Below are 20,965 nucleotides of genomic sequence, written 5' to 3'. Positions count from 1 at the left end.
AGCAGGACCAGGAAGAGAGGAAGTGAAACCATTCCAGGAGGTCCCTAAACCAGAGCCCAGGAAAGCATCCAGACAGCGTGGCTTCTTCCCCGATAGAAGAGAAGGTAAAAATGCCCTGATAGTCCCATCAGGTGTAAAACCAGGAACGTAGGTCTGTCTCGCGGGCAGCCCTCTCTCCCCTTTCCACGGCAGCGGGAGCAGGGAGGCGGGTGCGCAGGGGTGGCGTGGCGGGAGCAGGGTGCCCGTGCGCACCGGGCACGGCGGGCCGGCCACGCCGGAGAGAGACGGAGAAAGACCCGTTTGCGAGAGACGGCATAACCGGTGTGTGAGAGGGAGGGCCCAATTTGTGCTGTGTGGCCGGTTTATGCCTTCCCTGCCAGCATAAAGAGGCTGTAAAGCCCGTCTAACAGCCCCCCGGGGAATCCCTCTTATGCAAGGGGAGTCCCCGGCAGCTGTGGGCCGGGGTAGCTGGCTCCCTGCCATCTCCCGCCGAGCCGGGGCTGGGGAAGTGCGGGCAGAGGGAGGTGTGGCTGCCGGGGCCCCTCAGCCGTTGCCGGCTACCGGGAATGCCTCGCCGCGGCTGCTAGCAGCCGGGCTCTGACGGGCAGCTGCTGGGGCTCCCCGGGAGCAGCGCGGGGACCGGGCACGTCTGCGCGGCGCTGGCCGCCGCCCGGGCCGGGACGAGCCCGCCGGCGCGCGGGGCACTTCCACCCCGGCCATTTTCCTCAGGCGGGAGGCGGTGGCGGCCAGTCAGCCCCGACACCGGCCGCCCGGGGACGCGGCGCAGAAGCCGGCCGGCGAGGGCAGCCGCGCAGGCCGCCGCCGGCCGAGCCGGGACGCTTCCCGGGCCCCAGGCGTGGAGGCGCGGGGCGGCCGCGGCGGAGCGGGGACGGCCGCGGCTGGGGAACCTCCGCCACCGGCTCCCTGCCCGCCTGCCCCGCGGCCGCGGGCCGCCGCTAGGCCCCGGCCTTTCCCCCCACCCCCCCGCGCCGCGGAGCGCCGCCTCGCCCGGGGGGAGCCCCGCCGCCGCCGCGGAGGGAGTCCGCTGCCCCCGTCCCGCCGCCCCGGGGAGCAGAAGCGGGGCCGCGGCGCGGGCGCCTCGTCGTCCCCCGCGGGAAGCGGCGGCCCCGGCGCGCAGGGCCGCGGAGCGCCCCCGCCCCCCGCGCCGCTCCCCCTTTGAAAACTGATCTTTGGCTCTTCGCGTGAAAGTGATTTGAATTTGGCTCGGCGGCGCTCTGCGCAGGCGTCCAGCTGCTGGCATGCTGGCTCCTTGCAAAGCAGCTGTTTTGGGTTTGAAATTCCAACATGGCAGAGGCTGCAGTCAGTCTTCCCTTCAAAAACTTGGAATGATTTCAAATCATAGGCACCTTCACTTAACCCGAGCCCCCATTCATCAGCAAACACATCGGATCGATGCTACTCTAACCTATCGGGTTCTTGTACCAAATCTCCAGGTAAGAGGATCTTTTTTTTTTTCCCTAGTCTTCCTACCATCGTTTTAAATTTTATTTAATCTTAGAGCTCTCTGAGACAGCCGCGTATTTTTTTAATCGCCAGCTCGTGCCCTAAATATTTTGCCTAATTCGCAGTCGTTTTCTGGTACTAAACACTCTGGTCTGCTTTCCTAATCGTAGTCTGGAAAGTACAGATATACAATCGCAGTGCATGGTTTTTCCTCCTTGATCATTGCCAACAATAGTAGGCAGATTAAGAGTTCGCGATTGCAAGCTCCCTCCCCACCTCCTCCTCCTCCTCCTAATTGGATTTATTTTTAAGTTGCATTGAAAATAATAAACTGCAGGTAACACGGGGCTGGACTTTGAGGCAACTAACTTCGGAGCAAATAAGTGCAAATAAGAATCTCGCAAAACAAAAGTTAGGTTTAAATTGCTGTGTCTTGGCTGGGGGGGGGCACGAATATGTCAGAGGAGCTGTTGCAGTAAAATGTAAGCACATCATCTTGGAGGGGGTACAGCGTGGTGGGCGTATTGTTGGCTCGGAAGGGAGAGAAAGATGTATAATTTAATGGTATATACAATCCACTGATCCTATTACTATCCTCCCTGGAGCTCTTGTTAGTTTCAATGGGAGTGAGTGAAATTGACATGGACTTGCATTCCTGGTCATGTGCTTTTTTTCCCCCTTTCTTTCTTCTCTTGTGATCTGAGATCCCCTTTTTGTTGATGTTGCTTTCCCACTTAATTATATGCATGTAGGTTAAATGAATACCTGACGAAAGGGCCCACGTTTCAAGGCAGTGACATTTGATAGCTGAGAGGAAAAGTGGCTTTAATGAAAAGCAACCTTTGGAATTCCTGCTTGTGAAAAATCCAATTCAGCTTTTTGTGCTGCCAGCAAGAAATGATCAGTAGCACCAGTGTTTATGGTATGTCCGTTTTGGGATCTACTTCCTTTGCATCTAAATAGCAAAGACAAATTTAAATAGCATGATAATGCACCGAGGATTCTGCATGCAAATATTTTGTAATAAATACCTAATGTTTAGTAGTATATTTTCACTTGTGTATATCAGCATTTTTTTTCTCTTGCTATCATTTGTTTATCATTTCTGCTTCAATTATAGCATTAGTTTTGTCCATTGTATTGATCTCAGTTGTAAAACCTAAAGTTGCATGTTACTAGCAGTGCACTATATACACCACTGAACTCCAATGGTATGTAAATTAGTAAAACTTGGTGACTGGAGAAGGCGAAAATGCGTAGCAATGAATATATACACCTATATGTCTACGTACTCGTACATACATGCCTTAAAATGCATTTTTTCCTTTTGCAAACTAATAATTTTTGAGTATTTATTTGAACTCCAGCTGCTTTTCCCTCTACTTTCAGTGTAATCATCTGCTAGAGGTTTTAACTGGTGTGGGGTGAGGGAATGTTTTGCATGTAAACAAACAAAATTACTGTTGTGGCCGAATGTTTAATACTGTCTAATAAGTGGTATTCTATGCTTAGTTTACAAGTGTCTGGTTTCCACTGCTCTGTTCTCAATGTGTAACAGAATGAAATAATCAGGTGCTGAAACTAGCTTCATTTTAATGGTCACTCTCAGCCCCCCCCCCACCGCCCCCTCCTCCAAAAAAGTCAGATAAAATGGAGCATGGGGAATTTCAATAGATCTTCTTGTGGTGCAGTAGATGCTCCTCTAGGTATGCAATTAAGGCTAAGGAACTAGCAACAGAAGCAACTATTAGTCTGTTTTGTGCAACCAAAAAGGGGGTACGTTCACTTTTAATTGCGTGTGGTAGCAACAAATAAGGATGGAGAGAAACCCTAGGAGAAGAGCGAGCGTGTGTGTGTCTGTGTGTGTGTGTGTTTGGGATAAGGGGGAGGTCTGGTGTGTGTGGCCGATGATCTCTCGTAATAACATATCTGAATGCAAGAAAGAAATTGAGAGAGCAGTTGCACAATGTACACTCCTATTTTGGTGCTGTAGGTGACTATATTGCTAAACATATCCCGAGTGCTATATGATGGGAACGATCTGATTGCATTTTGCATTTAGAACTTGTTGACTTTGAAGCAATCAATAAGGCGACTGTTTATTTTAGATGCACATAATTTGCCCTGAGAAATGTTTTAAGGAGGAGAGCAAGCGAGCGAGAGCGGAACGTTTTTTTCTTTTTTTTTTCTTTTTTTTTTTTTTTTCCTAGAGCTGTTGGAGCGAATGTGATTGCCAGATGGGAGATTTCCCTCTGTGATGTTAAAGCTGTAATATATATTCAGAGCAGATTGGACTGCTGCTTGTGATGAGGAGGATATTACATTTATAAATTTTAAATCGGGAATCGGACAGTATGCTGAGAGCTGAAATTGGATGGTGTGGACGGTTTGGACTGTTAAATGCAATTCCCAGATAATAATAATAATTATAGTAGCAGTAATATATATATATGTCTAATAAACACAATACTATTAGGTAGCTATATATATTCTATGGTACTGAAGTATATATTTCCAAATATGATTTCTCCTCTCTTCCTCCCTTCCCTAAAATGTTAGGGATTGGAGGTGGTTGGGAGGGGGGTTTAAAAGCCCACTGTCAGGAGAAATCAAACACAATCAGGTTCCTGTTTGAGGAAAAGTTTCATTACAATTCTCGATGTGGATGCACCTCTTTCTGAGTTTTTGTTTTGCCCATGTATGTGGCCTGACAGTGCCACAATCCTGAAAGGCTGGAAAGTGGGAAGTAGTCACACTCGAGCAGCTCTGCTGTTGCAAATTAAAAGTGTGTTGTGGTCAGGAAATGAAAGCTACAATGTCTCTTTTGAACAAGTCGTTTATCAAGAGAAACATCTATCAAGCAGTGACTTGTCACATTGATCCTCTAAAAGTTAGGTCCGAAGTGGAAGCTGCTTTGATGTTTTTGATCCCAAATTTATAAAATTGAAAAAGCTGGAGAGACTAGAACTAATTTGCACTTAAAAATGACTCTGCTCTGGGCGTGACAAAATCGTCAAGTATCTGTGATACAGAGCTGGTAAACCAAGGAGGTATCGGATCTTCTGCCTAATTTTTATTTTCACGTTGAAACTTTAGCTTTGCCACACATGCATATCTTCATACTTTTAAAGATCCTCTCTGTAAGCCTGGGCATTATTTCACCAGGGATATTTTCTTGCTTAGGAATACATCTGTTGCTTTCAAATTGAACCTTTTCCCGTTGTTTTTGTGATGGTATTTATAGAGTTCAGCTTGAGAAGGCAATTTCAGGATTTTTTTTTTTTCTCTCATCTCAGTCTTGTTTCTTTTTCTGTATTTGTAATCTCAGTTTCCACCTCTCCCCTCTGTGAAGCAAAGTTTCTTTTACTGCTAAAGTAATGTTTATTGCAAGTAAGGTACATTTGAAGATATCTGTTTGCACAGCTTAAAACATGTTAAGAGTCCTGTTAAGTGTGTCTTCCCCTTCTCATCCTCTTTTTGTTTCCATTTTTGACATATGAACCACACTCACATTCTCAGCAGGAGCAGTGTATTTCAAATTGAATATAAAGTTGAGGTTTCAAGTAAAAAACAAAACAAAACAAAAAAACCCCCGAAGTCTAACCTGATCTTTTATCTTATCTCTACTTATTTTCAACCATTTGAATTGTTCAGCAACTTTTTAGAAAAGTTTTTCATTTTGCATGAAGTTTGTGTTTGGATTATCAAGGAATCCCTTCGACGAAAGAGAGCTTTGGTGTTTGTTTGTGTTGGGTTTTTGTTTTCTTTTCTTTTTGGCTAAGGTATGAGTGAAATCTTCCTTAAAGCAAGATGCTTTGACTTCTTTTCTTCAGTGTCATAAATGAAACTAATACTGCTTATGGATCCTTGATGGAGACCCATTTGCAAATAGGCAGCAAACAGCAGCGTGGTGGGAGTTTTGGTGAGTGTTATACTTGCTAATTAATCATGTTTGAAATGAAGGAATCGTAGCATGGTAATAAAGGCTCATTGTTGTTTGATGTTTGTAACAGGATGTGACTCCTACACAAATCTGGTGGGTTTGGGGTTTTTGTTGCTGTTTACCCCCCCTTCATAATAAGATACCTTCAGTACTCAATCAAATTGTTTTTATTTATTGCAACATCTGTGAAAGCACAGGGATGTTTGCTTCTCTTATTCTAGCAGTATTTTAGAAATATGAATATTGTATCGTTATTGATATCTTCATCATACAGTTTATGGGGAAAAAATGACAGTCTTATTTCATTAGCTGTTCTGTAAGACTTTTTTGTTTAAGCAGAGCCAAAAATTCTCCGGGTTTTTTTTTTTTTCTTGATATAAAAAGCCTACTACTCTTTTTCTTATAATTGATAAAATGGCACTTCATGAACTTTTGTGCCCTACTTGCTTATGCATATGTAGTAAGGGATAGCAGCTACAATACATATTTCAGAATAGTTTGTATACTAGCCCTTTAAAAATTAAACTGTAAACCACTTAGATGGTGTTCTTTCCTTGTTTTGGTTTTTAATATGGCTCTTATCAGATGTGTCATCTTTAGGCTTTATTGTTCACCTTTCAATTAATAACTACTATGTATGATGGAGATGTGATAATCTCTTGCAGACTGCAAAGCTTTAGTTTCAAAATTTAATTAATTAATTAAGGCTATTTTATGCTGCATGGACAAGGTTTGAAATCTGCTTTTGTTTAGATGGTCTCCTCCTTTTTAAAAAATTAATTCCTAGAGGAAAATGATTCTGTATGGTTCCTGTCAATACGTTTGTTCAATGAATGCATACAAGAAGTATTGAACATAATGACTGATCTTTCTGTAGACTTAATCATCAATTAATAGGCTTATCTGCTTGTTAGGAGTGGGTTTAATGGTACAGAATCAGCATGAGATCTGTGTATATGAAACATTTGTATGCTGTTTATAACAGACTGAGTTTTGATCTAGCATTCCCAGATCTAATAATAGAAATATTTGGCTCTCTACCCTCAATCAATATACCCCTTAAGAGAACAAACTTCACATAATACTTTCATAAAGTGCCAGTTGTATTGATACTGAGTTGATAAATTTAATTACTGGGGTTTTACATTGATTCATTGATCTTATGATTGGAGGAAATTGTTCTGCAGACATTTCTGAAGTATTGAGGAATATTGTATGTCAATAAAGCTTGATTAATTGATCAATCAGCACTTTTTTCTCTTCATGAGCCATTGAGAAGAAAAGGTATAAAATAACCATAAAAAGAATTAGAGATAAACTAATTAGAAATTCTCATGTGTTATTAACAGAGCAGATGAGCAGCAAAACACTGTGCACGTTGAAAAAAAAAATCAACTTTGAAGTGGAATTGTGCATATTGGGCCCAATCCTTAGCTGGTGTAAAATAGTTTATCTTTAAAGAGCTACAGTAATTCATAGCTCCCAAAATCTGGCCCACTGTGGCTTTTTTTTTTTTTGGTGGCTTTCTCTCTCTCTCTTTTTTTTTTTTTTAGTACCATTCTTTGGCTTATTGGAAGCTGTTTTAAATCAGATATTATGGCAACTAAAATATATGGAATTTTAGATAAGCATCTGATCCAAAATGAACAGCATAGCTATAAAAGTAATTTGAAGAGCTGTAAATTCAGGATTGCGTATCCCTGATATTGTTGCAGAGTATTAAACTCTTGCTGCTAGAGATGCTATCCTCTAAGTGAAAACTTATCTTCCTTATGGGAAAGATCACTTCAGGGAACTCTAGGCTGGGAAAAGGCCTGGAGGTTTTTTTGGGGTTTTTTTGTGCTAAAATAATAATACAAAAATTCCAATAGATAGAATTAGTTATAGGGATATTTTCCAGGTGAAAAACCTTACTGGAGTACTTGGCTCCATTTCTGTGAGGCATGCGACCTTTTCACCCTATGTCAATGATATTTTTATAGAGTGTGTGAGAAATGCGAGCTTAAAGAAAATTCCTTAAGATCATTCAATTTTTCTTTTTTCTTAAAAAAAAAAAAAAGAGAAAAATATCTGAATCTCAAAACAACATATACATCTCCCCCAGTGAAACTGTATTGCTTTAAAGGATGATAGCTAATAGAGAAGAACAGAGAAAATCCACTTGCAATATGTTACCATAGGTTCGACAAATACAATCTTATCCTTCAAGGAGCAGAGAGTCCTAGACTGTAATGGAGGTCAAAGGAAATCTAAGGCTTTCAGTCCTTTAATAATTGTACCTGCCACCCCCCAATCAGCATGTTAAAGAGAATGCGTGTATATGTATTATGTTTCTTAGAAGATAATTTGTATTTGCAGCAACCTACTAAATACAAGTGGACTTCACTACTATTGCTTCTAAATACCTGTTGATGTTGGTCTCGCTGTGTGACAAGTGAGGGTAAAATGGAAAGAGAAATAGTTGGTCAGTCTCGGTTACCAAAGTCTTGAGAAACTGGGGGAGACTGGGCTTTGACAGGTCAGTTTGAGAATGGGAAGAACACTAGAAAGTGTAATCTGCAGAAAGCACCGCTGATTAAGAGCATACGGAGACGTCTGCAGTGATGAAAATGCAGAGTCTGTGCTTCCCTTTTGCTGAGTTATATTGCTACGAGGTATCGGCACACACAGTATGGTAATAACAATATTGTATGTCTGTTCCTATAGTGCTAGTAACGGTACCTGTCAAACATATCATAATACTGAACTATCTGTTTAATTATATAAGCAACACTCCTTACTACAATGGCTATTGTATTTGTACAATAGAAAGAACAGCCATGCATTACTATATTTAAATAATGGAATAAAACTTTGTTCTTTAGACTCCTTTTCTGCATATGGAAAAAAGTTTCATCTGTCTCAGCTATAATTAAAAATAATGCAACTACAGATGGCTGTTCTGTTACTGGCTGATTTTTATTTTTTTTACAATAGTCTATTAAGGATGTAGTCTGATGTGCCACGAAACACTGAAATAGCAATTACCAGTCATATTATTTAACTGTTACTGAGAAACTATTTTCTCAGTTCTTTTAAAGTATAGTGCAACTACTGTTGGTATGTTAGTTAAATTTCAAATATCCTGAAATTGATGTGGAGAAAAATACTGACATTATTTTGATGCAATAGCAAACTTTGGTGACGCTAGTCCATTTTTGCTCCAAGTTCCTTGAAATCACATATTGCTTGGACTTTTTGTTATCTGTTTTTAACCCTTTCGTATCCTACTTGTAATGTGTCATGTACTCTTCGTTAAAGCATATGGTTCATTTTCTGTATATGAATTGCTCAATGCATGAAGATGTATGCCACAATTTATTTTGTGTGATATTTTTAATGTGTGCATGTGTCAAGCTGGTTATAGATTGGTGATGATAAATTGGTTTCAGTAATCTGGATCTTATTTGCATTAATACTCTAGCAGTAAAAGCATACTGTGGTCAAACTTCATGATCTAAGATAGCTGTCTCACATCTAATTAAGCAGGGTCTGAATGAATGATTCTTCAGTATGGGGCATAATTAAACTTTTTGTTTCTTGTCTTTAGTGTGATAAAATACTTGAGGGACGCATTAACGCATGTTTGCGTAACTCCTGCTAATCTGAATGGAATTTGAAAAGGAATATTAAGAGATGGGAGAAGGGACTGGATTTGGTGGGTTACGGGGGTTTGTGGCAGGAATTCACACTCTCATTCAAGGGGGTTTTTGCCTGATTTAGAACAACTGCTGTTTGCCTTTTGATATGTTGGAAATAACAACCCTATGTTCCTCTGAGAGGTTTTTCCCCTTCTGTTTCCTCCATTCTAGCATACAAGCAAGTCATTAATAAAAAAGCATTTATACAGTAAGCTTGAATTATCACTTAATAAACCTATGAGAACTGTACTGCTGCAAAGATATTCCTAGACAGTACAACAGATGTTACCGAGTGCACGTTTCTTCTGGAGACATGGTGAGGGGAAGAGCCAGCAATTACTTTATATTACTGAGTGACAGAAGGTGGATGGGAATGATAAAGTTATAGGCAGAAATTATTAATCCTTGACAACAGTATCAATATTGATATTTAAAATATTATGAACTGATAGGCCTGCTATACAAACTCCTGTGATAGCTGTGCTTTTAGATGAAAAGTAGCTATTTATATACCTTACGGCTCAGTGTGGTCATGTTCAAAGTATGAACTTGCTCATCACAGATTCTGAGAAAGTGCAGGTTAACATCCTCTGTCTTCTTTAGACCTATCTGATTACTTCAGCCTCCTGTGTTGACACAGAGAAAGAAACAGCTAGATTCTATGCTGGAAGAATAAGGTTTGCAAGCACTGACGGATATAAGGTATCCCATTGTGATACCTAAACCAAATTTTAAAAAATCAAGCATCCTTTTCAAGTAAAACTTGAGAAACATAGAAAGGAACAGCAAAGATGTATCTGAACACACTTGAAGGTGCACCATTTACTTTCAAAAGAGATCTTTCCCATCACTCGTGGATAGCTCCACCATGAAGAGCGATATCAAAAGATCTCAGAAAGGTAACTATTCTTTTATGTCTTTGGGAACTCAGATGCTTACAAGATTGTTTCTGAGAAGGAAAAGAATTGATCCTATTTTCAGTCCCTTGTTGTTGGCATTTGTGGACCACATCACTATATACAGTATTGTAGAAATACACTCTTGGTATATGAATACAATTCTGTTTCCTCTTGCAGCTCTAAAAGAATAGTGCAGTCTTGCTGTATAAAAACTCAGTTTGGACAATATGTTTTTACAAATCCTTTCTTGCACTCTATAAAATTGTTTTATTTAAAATACATATGGAGTTTTCTGAAGAAATGTAAAGTTAATTGATAGGTCATCTGCATGATTAAAATACAGAAATTAAAATTTAAAAGAGTGTGTATTGTTTTTTATGAAAGTAATATAGGCTTGAAGTCACCTGTGATAATTTGTGAACTGGGGATCCCCATTCAGTCAGAAAATTGCTGGGTTTAAATTAGCAAGATTCAGTTATTTTCAGTATGGAAGGAGACTGTAAATTTGCTAACTCTTCAGCTGAACGTACACTTAATTTACAAAATTAAGTGGTTTGGTGTTTACTAGTATTTGATCTGCAGCTTTGTATTAACTACATATCTATGCTGGTGCTGTATTGAACATACTATAAACAGGGCAGATACTCTATTTTAAAGATAGTAATTTTTCATGTCTTTATAGAATTTCTGATAATTCTTTATTTCTTACTCTTTGCCTTCGATAAAAGCTGAAATAAATATATTTTGGAAACTGTTCATGCAGCAATTAACCTTTTTAGTCATTGATTTTCATTTTGTTCTTTGACTTTCATTCATTTCATACTCCTGTCCTGCGTAGGCGTTCTTTATGCTACAACACTGGTGTATTTTTCAGCTTTCAGGTTAAAAACTTTAGCGGTAACATTAATTTAGCTGATACCATGGTAGTCCTATCAAGAAATTTAATCTATTATTCAGAGTAGTACTAGTGTTGGCAGAGACCTGAAGCTGAAAGTCAGTAAATCTGATGCAACGAGGGGTATGAAGCACTTCTCGTTATTTGGCCCCTAGCATTTGTCAATGCGACCGTCGTACCAAAGGCACACCGTAGTATTGCAGAGAACGTCTGTGTTGAGACATATAGTTAAGTAAGTTTGAGAAGCCTTTGTTTTAAGCTTTTTTTTTTTTTTTAAGGCAGATGTAGGTAAAATATGTCTCATCATGTGCTTATAGAGGCTGTGAATAACCAGCACCTTAATGAATGACACTTTTTAAAGTTTTCATTAGTTAGAACTGTTCAAAGAGCGATATTTCTTCCATCACCGAGCAGATCATCCGTATGGTACAGAGTAACAGACAAACTAACTCTAGTATTACTTTGGAGTAATAATTTTCACCACTGATTAAGGAAAGATGTTTTGTTTGTAATCTTTCCCTCCCGCGCCCAAGATGTCAGCTGTTTAGAGATAGTAAAAGTTGTTGCTTTCATTCATGACAGGCAAGTCGTTTTTAGCTAAAGTTACTGCTCCTTTCTGTTTCGGAGCTGCTACAACAGCTGCAGTTTGAGCTTGAAGGCTCTGAGTGGCTGAGATAACATCAGGAATAGCAGTGCATCTCAGCAAGCGCAATTCAGGTTTCTACTTTTGGGTGCTCAGTAATCAGAGGTGCCGAGTCCCTGCAATTGGTATTGACTTTGGATATGCAGGTGTGCAACAAATCTTGGAAGCTAGGTGATGGGTATTGTAAGGAATTTCCCCAGAAAACGGTAGGCGTAGGCTTTATTTGTACTTCTTAAATGCTACAATCTCCCTCTTGAGGTATTAGTGCTGTATGATGGAGTAAATAGGGCTTTTGATTTTTCCTAGTGGTTGTAAGAACACATTTTAAATTAATCAGGACAAAAATACGCGTGTTAGGTAAAGATATGCCGAATGACTCATTTGTGATTTTGAACGGAGGAAACTTTAAGCTCAGTTTGCCACTGTGTAAATGTTCCAAGGAGCAAAATGCAGAGTAGATGATGCTGTTCTAATTGCAAAACCTCCCTTAGTTACCTCCTCCCTCCTCCTGATCCTCTTCTCCCTTCCCCCTCCCCCCCCCATGGCTTTTTTTAAACAATTATGGGCATTGTGCTCCTTAATGGTGCATAGTTACTGTAAAGATAGATGTCCTCAAATAATGAGTTTCTAATAATAATCAGAGGGAGTTAGATTAAACTGGTTTTGTATAGAATTCTTACAGTGTGAAAAAGTACACCTAAAATCCTGAGATATATTTACAGGAGCTAAGCCTATTTACAGACGACTAACCCAATTTTGTATCTGTGCATGTGTGTGGGGAGGGGGGAATAGAAGCATATGTTTGTATGTGCCTACATTTTTGTCCACCTGCTTTAAACACTTCAGAAGATTATTTTTTTTAGTACAGATTTCTATTTTGCTTTCTGATAACAGAATATGTTTTAAAATCACAACATACTAATTAGCTTCTGTGTTTACACTGGAAAGCTTGCATCCCTTCAAATGACTTCTAGCCATGCTCTTCTTTCTCTCTGTTGCTTCCCCCCACTTTTTTTTTTTAATTATTTTTTTGTTCCTTATGAGGTTTATTACATTAGATTTGTTGCTTTCTTCCTTGTTCAAAAGTTCTGAAGGGAAGTAAATGAAAGTGCTAAGTACAGTAACAGATAACTGTTACTTTAAACAGTTGTCACTATATTGGCTAGGAAAAATATTTTTCCTAACAGGTACTGGATCAGGAAGGCTGTACAATAAACAGAGCAAAATAGTTTAACTTATGGTTTAGAAATACATATGCCATTGAAATGGAAACAAACCCCCAAATCTCCCACATACCTTTTGGGGTTTGGCGAACAAAAGCTCGCTTGTATGCTCCAAATTCCCCTGGGCCTCAATTTGCAATACCATTATTTAAGCCTGGCTGATATAAACCCATTGCAGAGAAATAGAAGCTCTCCTTCCTGGCTTTTCAAAGCCGTTCTGTGCCCCCCTCTTTCTGCCTACCCACGTCCCCCAGCCCCCCGCCCTGTTCCCAGCCTCTTGGTCTTACCCTGCCACTGTGAAACTCTTTTGTATTTGAAATATAGTAAATGTAGAAATACTGCGCTTCTAAAACACGGAAAAGTGCCATTCTGCGTGGTCTTACTGACATCTCTACCAACACACATGTAATTCTATCTTCTGACTAAGATCAAGGCTATAATCACTTTAATATCTGTTGTGTCCTCTACCAGGTGACCTGCAGTCTTTCATTGTAAAGATAAGAGGCTCTGATATAATAAGTTATTTCTTCTCTAAGTCTGATCTTATAGAAAATACTAACCATAAAGTGAGGAGAAACTTGTGCCCACTTATTATGCTCCTGGGGTGCCAGGCTCTCTGGATATCTGCTCGTGGGTACAGTACTGGCATTGCCGGATGCTCAGCTGGAAGCTGTTCTGGAGCAGAACTGGGTTTGGGTGTAATCCCCAACAGCTAACAGTAAATACAGGAATCGCTGTAGCTTGATGCAGCATTGCGTACTACAGATGTATTTCTTTTGCCACCAATAAAATGGCAGTCTAGTTTGTTGCTAAGAAGCTTGCAATTTGAAATAGCAATTGAGGTGCAGTTCTGAGCTTTTGACTTAGTACCTGTTAGTGGGAAGAGCTAAGAAATAGATGAGCTGCGTTCCCCAAAGTGGGCGGAAGGATGGTGAGTAATACATGCCTTGGCATGGCATCTGCCAGAAGCAGGTTGGGTTTTTGGTTTTGGGGGGTTTTTTGTGGGGTTTTTTCCCCCCCCACACTAGTTTTGAAAGGTGTAAGGTGTTCTGATAAGCAGAGGGGAAAAAACAAAAGGGAAAAATACTTCCAAGCAAATCATTATAGCATATCTCAATGACTGTGCTCCACACTTAGATTTAATTAGAAGACAACAGCACTGGAAAACTAGTCATTTTAGTCATAGTTAACGACTGGTTCTCTCCTACCCCCAATCAGAGCCGATTATATGCTGTGTTGTATAATGTAATTTCTACACAAAAATTAAGTATGAATAGGCACGATAGTATTGTGTAGTTGCAATGAGGTTTTCATTAATGATGTTAATTTATCATTTAACTATGCTTTTAGAGGTGAAAATAACTATTTTCCTTGTCATGTTTCCTTTTACTATGTATACCAACCAGTATCAAATTGGGGTATTTTGTAAATATTTTAAGCAAAAACCTGTGACTGGATAGCTGTTCATATGTTCGTTATGTGGTAGAAAGGCACTGAAAGAAGTGAAACCTTGTATGTCCGTGTTTCTTGTAGGATAACTACTTTCAGGAGGGATTTATTTTATGTTGTAATATAATTTGCTAGCGTACAGTTTCTAAAGTGTCATGGGTAGTTCAACGCCGGATTTCAGGCAAGCAAGTTTGTTTCCTAGTTAGCTGTAGTAAGACTTACTTGCTGTCAGCAGTAAGATAATAAGGATAAAAATCATGTATGGTTTAAAAAAAAAAAAAATCTATCCATTTGCATTTGTGCACCAAATTCCACTTGGTGATGTACTTGTTGGGCTGAGCTATTAAGAGCTCTGTGGGCTGTATTTCAACTAGTGTCCAACTGACCAGGTATATTAGAGCTTTTTACCTACTGCCAATGCAAAATTTGACACTGGTTTTACCCTGAGATATATTGCCTTTAAAAAGATCCATACTTTTCTTACTACCCATCTGTGTAGTCATAAATTTATTGTTATTATTTGTAGGGTGTGGCTCCATGTTAGAGTAAGAGTAACCTGAATCTGAACTGATGCTGAATAGATTTTTTTTTTTTTTTTAAATTTTGATTCCAAAGCCCAACTGTGGGAATTGATATATCATCTTAAAATTTCAAATCTACGTTTTATGCACTGTGCCAAAGCACCCGTGAGCTCATTAAGCAAAGACTTTTTCAATTATATCTTGTGTTTATGCATATATTTATACTTGACAGGAATCCTTTAGAGGTTTGGTTTGCTGTATTAATACTTATAGTGTCTTGGAGTACATAAAATATGCTTAAAAACATAAAAAGAGTAAGCACTGCTTACAGATGTAGTTCTGGTAGCCTCTTCTGTATTTTAGAGCTGCTGAAAAGTTCCTTGACCAGACATCCAGCCTCTAGAGGGCATGCCAGTAACCTCCTCTGCCAGACCCTCACAACCATCTGCAGAAAGTTTTAACACTGGCACCTTCAGAGACAATCCCATTTGTATTGCATAATAAAATCTCTGTGTGTATTCCTCGTTATTCCTGGAGTTTTGCTACAATAAGAGGTTTGCTTTTTTTTTTTTTTTTTAAATCTGGAGGAAAGCTTTTATATTTGTTATGCTGTTTGTTTTCTTTTTTTTCCTCTAGTGGTGATCTTTATGAAAGTAAAGACTCACATCCACTATCGTATAATCATATGGCTCACTTACAGTTATTCCTTTACCTGGTAGAAATCTTTCTTTACATATATACTGCTCTTTACTGTAGTAAAAATTACAGAAGCCAGTGCACAGTCTTTGAGACTTGCAAAATCAGGTACTAAAATTTATTCTGTACTAAAATCTAGGTAATAAATAATTCAGGTGGGATTAAACCCAGTTAACCCTACTCCAGTCGCCTAGGTTCAATTGCTCGACCCTTTCCTCTCATGAAATGCTGTATTACAGTTTTTTGTTCTCCTATGGACTATTGTTGCTAATGTTGATATTTATGTGAAGTCATGCTTCTTCTCCAGTTCAAATGTTTGACCATGGCTCTCTAGTCCAGTATACCACCATTAGAAAATAGAGGGTTTCCAATAATTCAAATGAATTTAATAGTCTGCTTCAAATTTTCCTTAGATCTACTGAAGTAGGACAAAAGAGCAAGTATTCTTGGATTTGGTACCATAAATTAAGACATGCCCCAATCCCCAATAGTTTAGTTTTGATCTAAGAATGTGAGTATTTTTAGGGAGAAATATACATATTTAAGAAAATTTGTTGCATAGAATCTCATTAACCAAGTATACAATCTTTCCTAAAAGTGTACTGGTTTAACTTGGGCATTTTCTGCTTGAGCATTTTTAAATATTATTTTGCCAGTTTGAATTGAAATGTGTTTGGAGCATGTACACTTTAGAAGGAGGGAAAGTATCTCCTGCCGATGACTTCATTAAGTCCTCTGTGTAGTTGAACACATAAGCCTGTTACTCTGGGCAAACTTCACTTTTTAATTGCGTGAATACAGCATTTCAGCTGCACATTTATTGTTGAGCCATGAAGCTTAACTGCACTGTTGAGTTTCTATGTTTCTGCACGACATAAGGAAAAACTGAGAGAGAATCCAGCAAAATTTAAGGGGAGTGGTATTGTTCATTTTGTAGGTGACCTGGCCTATAATCAGGAGATCTATGTTCAATTCCCATTTAGCATTCCAACCTTTTCTTTAAAAGTAATTAACAAAAAAATTGAAAAGCTGTTTGGTGTATGAAGTGTATGGTATGTGCTTTACGGGTGATACTGGACCAAATTTTGTTGGAGGAGTTTGACAATGACCCATGAAAAGTTCCTAGGTTGATGCAACCCCATATGCAAAATTTTCCATTGCCTCAAAATGTCAGAGAGTTCTTGTCGGTCTAAGGATAATTAAAGTTTATGGAGATGCAGGGGAAAAAAATATTTCCAAGACAGATCACAATCTGTGAAAGTGCTAGGTCATACTTTTTATGTCTTGATCACCTGTGGCCGATGAATAGTTAACTTACTGGAGAAATAATGGTGACATTGTTTTGTGATTCATCTAATCCACTTTTTCCCAAGGGGCTGAGACAGCCACCAGTGTGTCGTTTCAACCTTGGCATACACCCAGGTTGCAAACTTGTTCCTTCGTTTGGTGTTGTGTGTTGGAGCTGCGCGGTAAGCTGCCCAACATACGGAAACCTTAATAAAAAAGGATGTGTAACACCGGGAGGGTGGCATGGTTAACCCCTTTACAAACCTCATCTCTGCAGGGCTAGGGGTACTGTTAGAATAAGCTGTAGCTGTCATGGAAAAGGGTTGGAAATATAGTTAGGATGTCTGGTCAGTCTTAAATAACCAAGTTTTTTGATGACAGAGTTGTTTACAGTGAGAGACTGTCCCCGCTGTTCTCCCTGGGAGAGAGTAATCTTTTTTCCCTAGCTGCCAGTAGAGGGTCGGTATCATCCAAGCATATCCCTTATTGTTGTCCTCCAAACCCCGATATTCTGGGCCTTTCTCTTCCACCCAATCAAATGGGTGGCTTTTACAGCTTGAAGCCAAAAAATCAGACTGCGCTGAAGTGAGCGAGGGGAGGCAAATCCTAGAGCTAGACACGTCCTTGAGAGGGACACGGTGCCTGTGGCCCCTCCTGGGTGCGGGTGGGGTGCCCGCCGGGGGGCCTCTGCCCACATCCCCCGTGGCATCCTGGTGGCAGGCAGAGCTAACTGACTCTCAGATGGATCCAAACACCAGGGGCAAGTGAATATGCTGTGAATGTATTGTTACAGTTTATAGGATTTTTTGGAAAAAAGTAGTTATGCGGGGAAGATAATTCAAAATTAATTTTGATGGGAAGTATTAAAGCACCGAGGAACATAAGCTGAATGGATGGTCTCTGATTTTTGTCGTTGGAAGGATATGTGTCATGTCTTTGGTCTGAATTTAGAAAAGTGTGAATTTTGTCCTTGTGGTGGAACATTGTACCTCTTAAACGTAGGAGAGGGGAGAAAAACAGCAAAGAATTTTTTTTTTCCTCCTGAGCAAACGAAAGCAAGAGCAAAGCCATCTTCACTTTTGAATTCAGGCTCCAAATTTCTCTTTAAACCATTTTTAATAGAAACAGTAAGTTATAAATCATCTAAGCAATTACCTGAACACAGAAGGAGTGGGGCCCAGCCTGGGTTTCAGCCCCAGATGTTTCTGGACTACAATAATGGCCCAGCCCAGATATTTACAGCTTAATTTCTGTTCATGTGCACTTGTCCATAAATGGTTCCTTTTCTATTTCCAGTTCAACAACTGAACCACTTATAGTAGAGAGTGATTTAAACTTGAATGATGGCAAAATGTGAGCAGAGACAATTTACCTTTGAAACTTTAAAGTCCATTTCCAATATTTAAAATGTAAGGTAACTCTTGAACAGACGATGATTGATCAGTAAGTGCCCCCCTTTTAAATGTCTTTTTTTTTTTTTTTTTTTTTGGTCTATATATAATCTCATTTTATGCTTTTGGGTGTTTTTTGGGGGGGGGTGTTGGGGTTTTTTTGTTGGTTTTTTTTTTTTTTTGCTTAGATTTCCTGCAGTTAGGAGCAGAGACTTTTTTTCCTCCATTTAATGCTATGCCATCTCGCATTACTTGCATTGCAAGCCAGTGTCCCTAACCTTGCTCCTCTCGCCATTCCTGTCCTCCTCAGTGCTCCTCCCAACCAGCCCCATTGCTTGAAACTAAACAAATTGAAAATAATGATTGGTAACCATCTGCTGTGCTGAAATTCCACGTACAGCAGTTAACTCCATTTTACAAAACAACTTCAATCTAGTGAATTACAGTGCAGTTCTCGGTGGCAGCAGATAGCAACAAGCAGTTTCGAGTTCCTCTAGACAAAGCAGTTTGCGTAGGGAGCATTATGCAGAGTCACTGGGTGGTGGTGGGGTGGTGGTGGGGATACTTTCACCGTCAGACGGTTTGGTGTAGCGCATTTGAAACTAGAGAGAGACTGACCACAGCCTAATTGTTTCATCTGATTAAAAAAGAGGCCGGTCCATAAAACTGTGCAGGCAGGCGATCTTGCAAACGTGCGCCCTTGGTTTTCTGTTTCCGCAGCTGCAGCGCAATGCGATGAGTAGCGTGTTCGGCTTTCAGTCACTTTCGTGAGACTTTTGGAGTGCCCAATGAAAAAAAAACCTCAACCAAAAATTAGATTGCGTAGCTGGTCAAAGTGTATTGAAGAACAATAATTATTCACAGAGTTTCTATTGAAGAAACTCTTTTATTGATGCAGAACGGTAACAAGAAGCACTCTAAATACTGACGGGCTGACGAAGAGCAGATATTCAAATAGCGACAGACTATGATGTAATATTAAAATAGGTACCGTTACCAGTTATGTTTTAAACTCCATTTCAGTTATCGGAGCTTAGGTTTTGATCGTGTATAAAGAAAGTTGCTTAAAATGGGCAGTATATTGAGTTCAAAGGACCCATACAGTTCATAAATTCTCCGGTGTCTACTGGATTTTTCATCAGGGAGACTTCCAATAAAAATGATCTATTTTAGAAATAATATTGTTTAGTAGGTTGAAATGTGGTGTAATAAAATTAGACCTTCAGTCTTCTAAAGTTACTACTTAGATGGCACCCTTGGGATGGTAAAATGGCTGTATAAGCAGATGAATCAGACAGTTTCACTGATGGATACATTTGTCAGTCTCTGTTACAGATATAATATATTCTTATATCTGTAATCCTGACACTGTTACATCCAAATGAAATCAACATGAGGTTGTCATCTTTAAGCAAATATGTTAAGTGTTGTCTTTTGTGCTTTGGATTTGAAAGAAAGGGGCCCAAGGGAGCCAGCATCATGCAAATGGAACAAATCCCATTTCTTCTGAGCTGTGCTGTTTCCCCCTTCATGGCAGCTGGCTGTGTTATCTTTGTGTGTTTCTCTGAGTGCTGACAATTCTTTCAGTGATCTAAGTTAGGGCACATTAGAAAGTGGAAGCAGCTGTCTGTCGTTATACTGAGAGACGTGTTTGCTCTACTGCAAAGATGAAGGACCATGAATCCTTGACACACTCTCTCCCCCCTCCCCCTTTACTTTCCAACATGATCAACATTCAGACGCACAGATTGTCTGCTTGGACAGTTTTTTGTTCTGACTGACAGCATCTGGCATAGACAAATTTAAAAATACATAGCGTGCCATGCTTGGAATTGGAACATCCATTCTTTATTAATCTTCTCATTTAAACCATTCATTTACATTTCAAGAAAGGTTACAGCTTGATATGGTTGAAACATTTATTTTAAATGAATAACCTCCTAATGAAATACCTTGAATGAGCACCAAACAGTCAGTGTTCATTAAAAATTACACCTGATTAGTATGGCCTTGGAACTGTTGTGAAGACATAAGATTTCCCCATTGTCTCAATCCATAATAACAAAAAAAAAAAAAAAGATGTGTGAGTGTGTGTAATTTTTTTATTATTTTTTTATCACAGAGCTAAATGGGAATGGTGCTTTCACTTGCAACCCCCCATCATTTTCAAGAGTACCATGTTATAAAGCCGTAGCCTTTAAAATGCTATTTGTCTAATTAAATCTGGCTTTGCTGGAACAATACATTTGAAGGAAACGCTTAAATAGTGTTTTGTTTTGTTTTATTCTGCTAAGGCATTTATGATTTGAGAGACAAGATGCTTTATGATTTGATGTAATCTGAAATCCTATAGATATATGTTTTTCTACTAAGAAGTATTTTTCACATGTTTGTATACAATACTTTACTAGTAAAATAGAACTGAAATGGTGGACCACCCACTAAAATGTTTATGTACGCGCACATGCACATATGCACATGTACATTCTGTGCACTCTCATCTTCATGATCCGGTTAGCAACGCAGACATGCTTGTCTAGCATTTATGTAAAAATAATATGAAAATTGGCCATACCAGTCAGAATATGGACTTTGAGTCCGGAAAGGGAGGAAGAAAAACCTCTTCTTGTACTAGGCATTTTAGATGCTTTATATTACTGTGGGTTGCAGCTTTAACTACTCGCAGTACAGAGGGGAAAAAAAAAAATCTTCCAGAAGGGGGGGAACCCCCAGTATTATAATAAAATAGAGGACTGTTCAAGTGCTTGGCAGTAAATATGTAAAACAAGTGTCCTGGCTTATTTGGAGAGGAAAGAGATGCTGTAGCAGACAGGCTCAATTAACAATTGTAAGCAGGAGAGGACTTGTATTCCT

The 20,965-nt window shown here is 39.6% G+C and overlaps 1 protein-coding gene across 2 annotated transcripts in view; it reads left to right on the top strand.

Moving 5' to 3' along the window:
* The first annotated feature begins 233 nt into the window (after nt 1-233).
* Nucleotides 234-20,965, top strand: part of FIGN (fidgetin, microtubule severing factor) — a 103,655-nt gene continuing 82,923 nt past the window's right edge. The window contains exons 1-2 of one of the 2 annotated variants that reach the window (XM_054830710.1): nt 1,302-1,454; nt 2,217-2,386. In XM_054830710.1, coding sequence (XP_054686685.1) covers nt 2,362-2,386 — 25 coding nt within the window. In that variant the 5' untranslated portion in view covers nt 1,302-1,454; nt 2,217-2,361. Of the gene's footprint in view, nt 322-1,301; nt 1,455-2,216; nt 2,387-20,965 lie in introns of those variants that run through there. The other variant, XM_054830713.1, reaches the window with a different exon arrangement.

The sequence above is a fragment of the Grus americana genome, chromosome 6, assembly GCF_028858705.1.
Source record: "Grus americana isolate bGruAme1 chromosome 6, bGruAme1.mat, whole genome shotgun sequence".
NCBI classification, from domain to species: Eukaryota; Metazoa; Chordata; class Aves; order Gruiformes; family Gruidae; genus Grus; species Grus americana.
This window is presented reverse-complemented; position numbering and strand designations above follow the sequence as displayed.